The sequence below is a fragment of the Propithecus coquereli genome, unplaced genomic scaffold, assembly GCF_000956105.1.
Source record: "Propithecus coquereli isolate 6110/MARCELLA unplaced genomic scaffold, Pcoq_1.0 Scaffold5, whole genome shotgun sequence".
Lineage (NCBI taxonomy): Eukaryota > Metazoa > Chordata > Mammalia > Primates > Indriidae > Propithecus > Propithecus coquereli.
The window spans coordinates 15131973-15133601 of record NW_012150840.1 but is presented as its reverse complement, the minus strand read 5'-3'; the positions used below and the strand labels follow the sequence as shown (position 1 = coordinate 15133601).

Below are 1629 nucleotides of genomic sequence, written 5' to 3'. Positions count from 1 at the left end.
ATTACTATAATATCTTTCTAAACAAGAGCCCTAATGTTGGAAGAGACTACTTCCATAATCATCCTCTTGAGACAGGCCTGACACCAAGATCAGACTGGACGACCTCCAGACCTCGAAGCTGTACCGGGACCTGGACGGGGATGCGGGGGAGGGTCTACAGATCCGGGAGGGCGCCCCATCTATGACGCCCTTAACCCTGCGGGAGCCCTGAGGTTCCACGCGGTCCTCGCCACACGCCCGCCAACTCCGGCCCCCGCGAGGCCTCACTTTCCCGGCCGGCCCCGAGGGCGGGAATCCTCGGCCGCTGGACTAATCAAGTGGACTAGCGAAGGCGGAGGAAACTCAGCCCGGCCGGAAGCACCGAGAGCTGCTTCCGGGTTAGGGGGCAGGAGCCACCATGGAACCTCACGGGGCGGCCGGGCCGACGGGTCTGCAGGCCGGTGTCTGAGGCGAGCGGGGCGCAGCGCGGCCAGCGCCGCCGGGGACACGCAGACCGGTCTTGAAGGCTCGCGGCCGCCGCCATGTCGGTGCTGGGCGAGTACGAGCGACACTGCGATTCCATCAACTCGGACTTTGGGAGCGAGTCCGGGGGTGGCGGGGACTCGGGCCCCGGACCCATCGCCAGTCAGGGGCCGCGAGTCAGCGGCGGCACGGCGGAGCAGGAGGAGCTGCACTACATCCCCATCCGCGTCCTGGGCCGCGGCGCCTTTGGGGAGGCCACGCTGTACCGCCGCACCGAGGTAGCGGCCCTCGGCTCCCGCCGCCCCGCCCGGCGCTGCCGGGCCGCCCCGAGCCCCTCCTTCCCGGCCCCGCTTTCCCCGTGTTTTGAGCCTTTCCTCACTTAGTGATTAGGCATCTGCAGGCTCAGGGCCTTCTCCACCACTCTTCCAACTCACTGCACTGGCAGTTGGTTAGAGCATTGGTTTTACTAACTGTTCATTTTTGTTTAACACGGGAACTGAGCAAGTCACCGAACCGTCTCTGAGCTTGTTCCCCCTCTATGAAATGGGCTTAGTGATAACTACCTTAAAAATCATCTTTATTTTTTTAAGGCTGTCTGAGAATCCAACGAAGAGGATTTGCAAAGTATAATTAAAGTAGTCTACGAATGTGAGGTATTGCTAAAACTTCCTTCCTCTCGTGCTGTTGCCAGACTTCCATCCTCTCCAAGATTGAGGTGGGGACAAGGGGCACAGCTTCTAAATTCCCACACTAGTGGCAACTCCGCTGTCTTTGTCATTATCTTAAGTTCAGAAATGATCACTCAATTGGAGGCTCTTCTTGAAAATCATTGGGAAGATCGTTGTGTGTCGGTTTCTTCCTCAGTGTTAATCCTGCCGGGTTTATGCATGGGAAATACTTTATTGGTATATTCTAAGCCATTAGTTCTAAACTTTTGGAGGGACAAGAACCCCTTTGAGAACGTAAGCAAAGTAATCTTCCCTCCATCCATTCACGTTTGTGCATATACACATCTTTGGAGAGATCCGTGGATCACTGAATCCCAAGTTAAGAATGTAGACTAATGTATCCTAGCTCTCTGGGAGGCCGAGGCAGGCGGATTGTTTGAGCTCAGGAGTTCGAAACCAGCCTGAGCAAGAGCGAGACCCCGTCTCTACTAAAAATAGA

At 56.4% G+C, this 1629-nt stretch overlaps 1 protein-coding gene across 2 annotated transcripts in view; it reads left to right on the top strand.

Annotated features, from left to right (window-relative positions):
* Positions 1–367: 367 nt before the first annotated feature.
* The window catches only part of NEK9 (NIMA-related kinase 9), a 45851-nt gene continuing 44589 nt past the window's right edge, over positions 368–1629 (top strand). The window contains exon 1 of one of the 2 annotated variants that reach the window (XM_012656232.1): positions 368–740. In XM_012656232.1, coding sequence (XP_012511686.1) covers positions 522–740 — 219 coding nt within the window. In that variant the 5' untranslated portion in view covers positions 368–521. The remainder of the gene's footprint in view (positions 741–1629) is intronic. The other variant, XM_012656233.1, reaches the window with a different exon arrangement.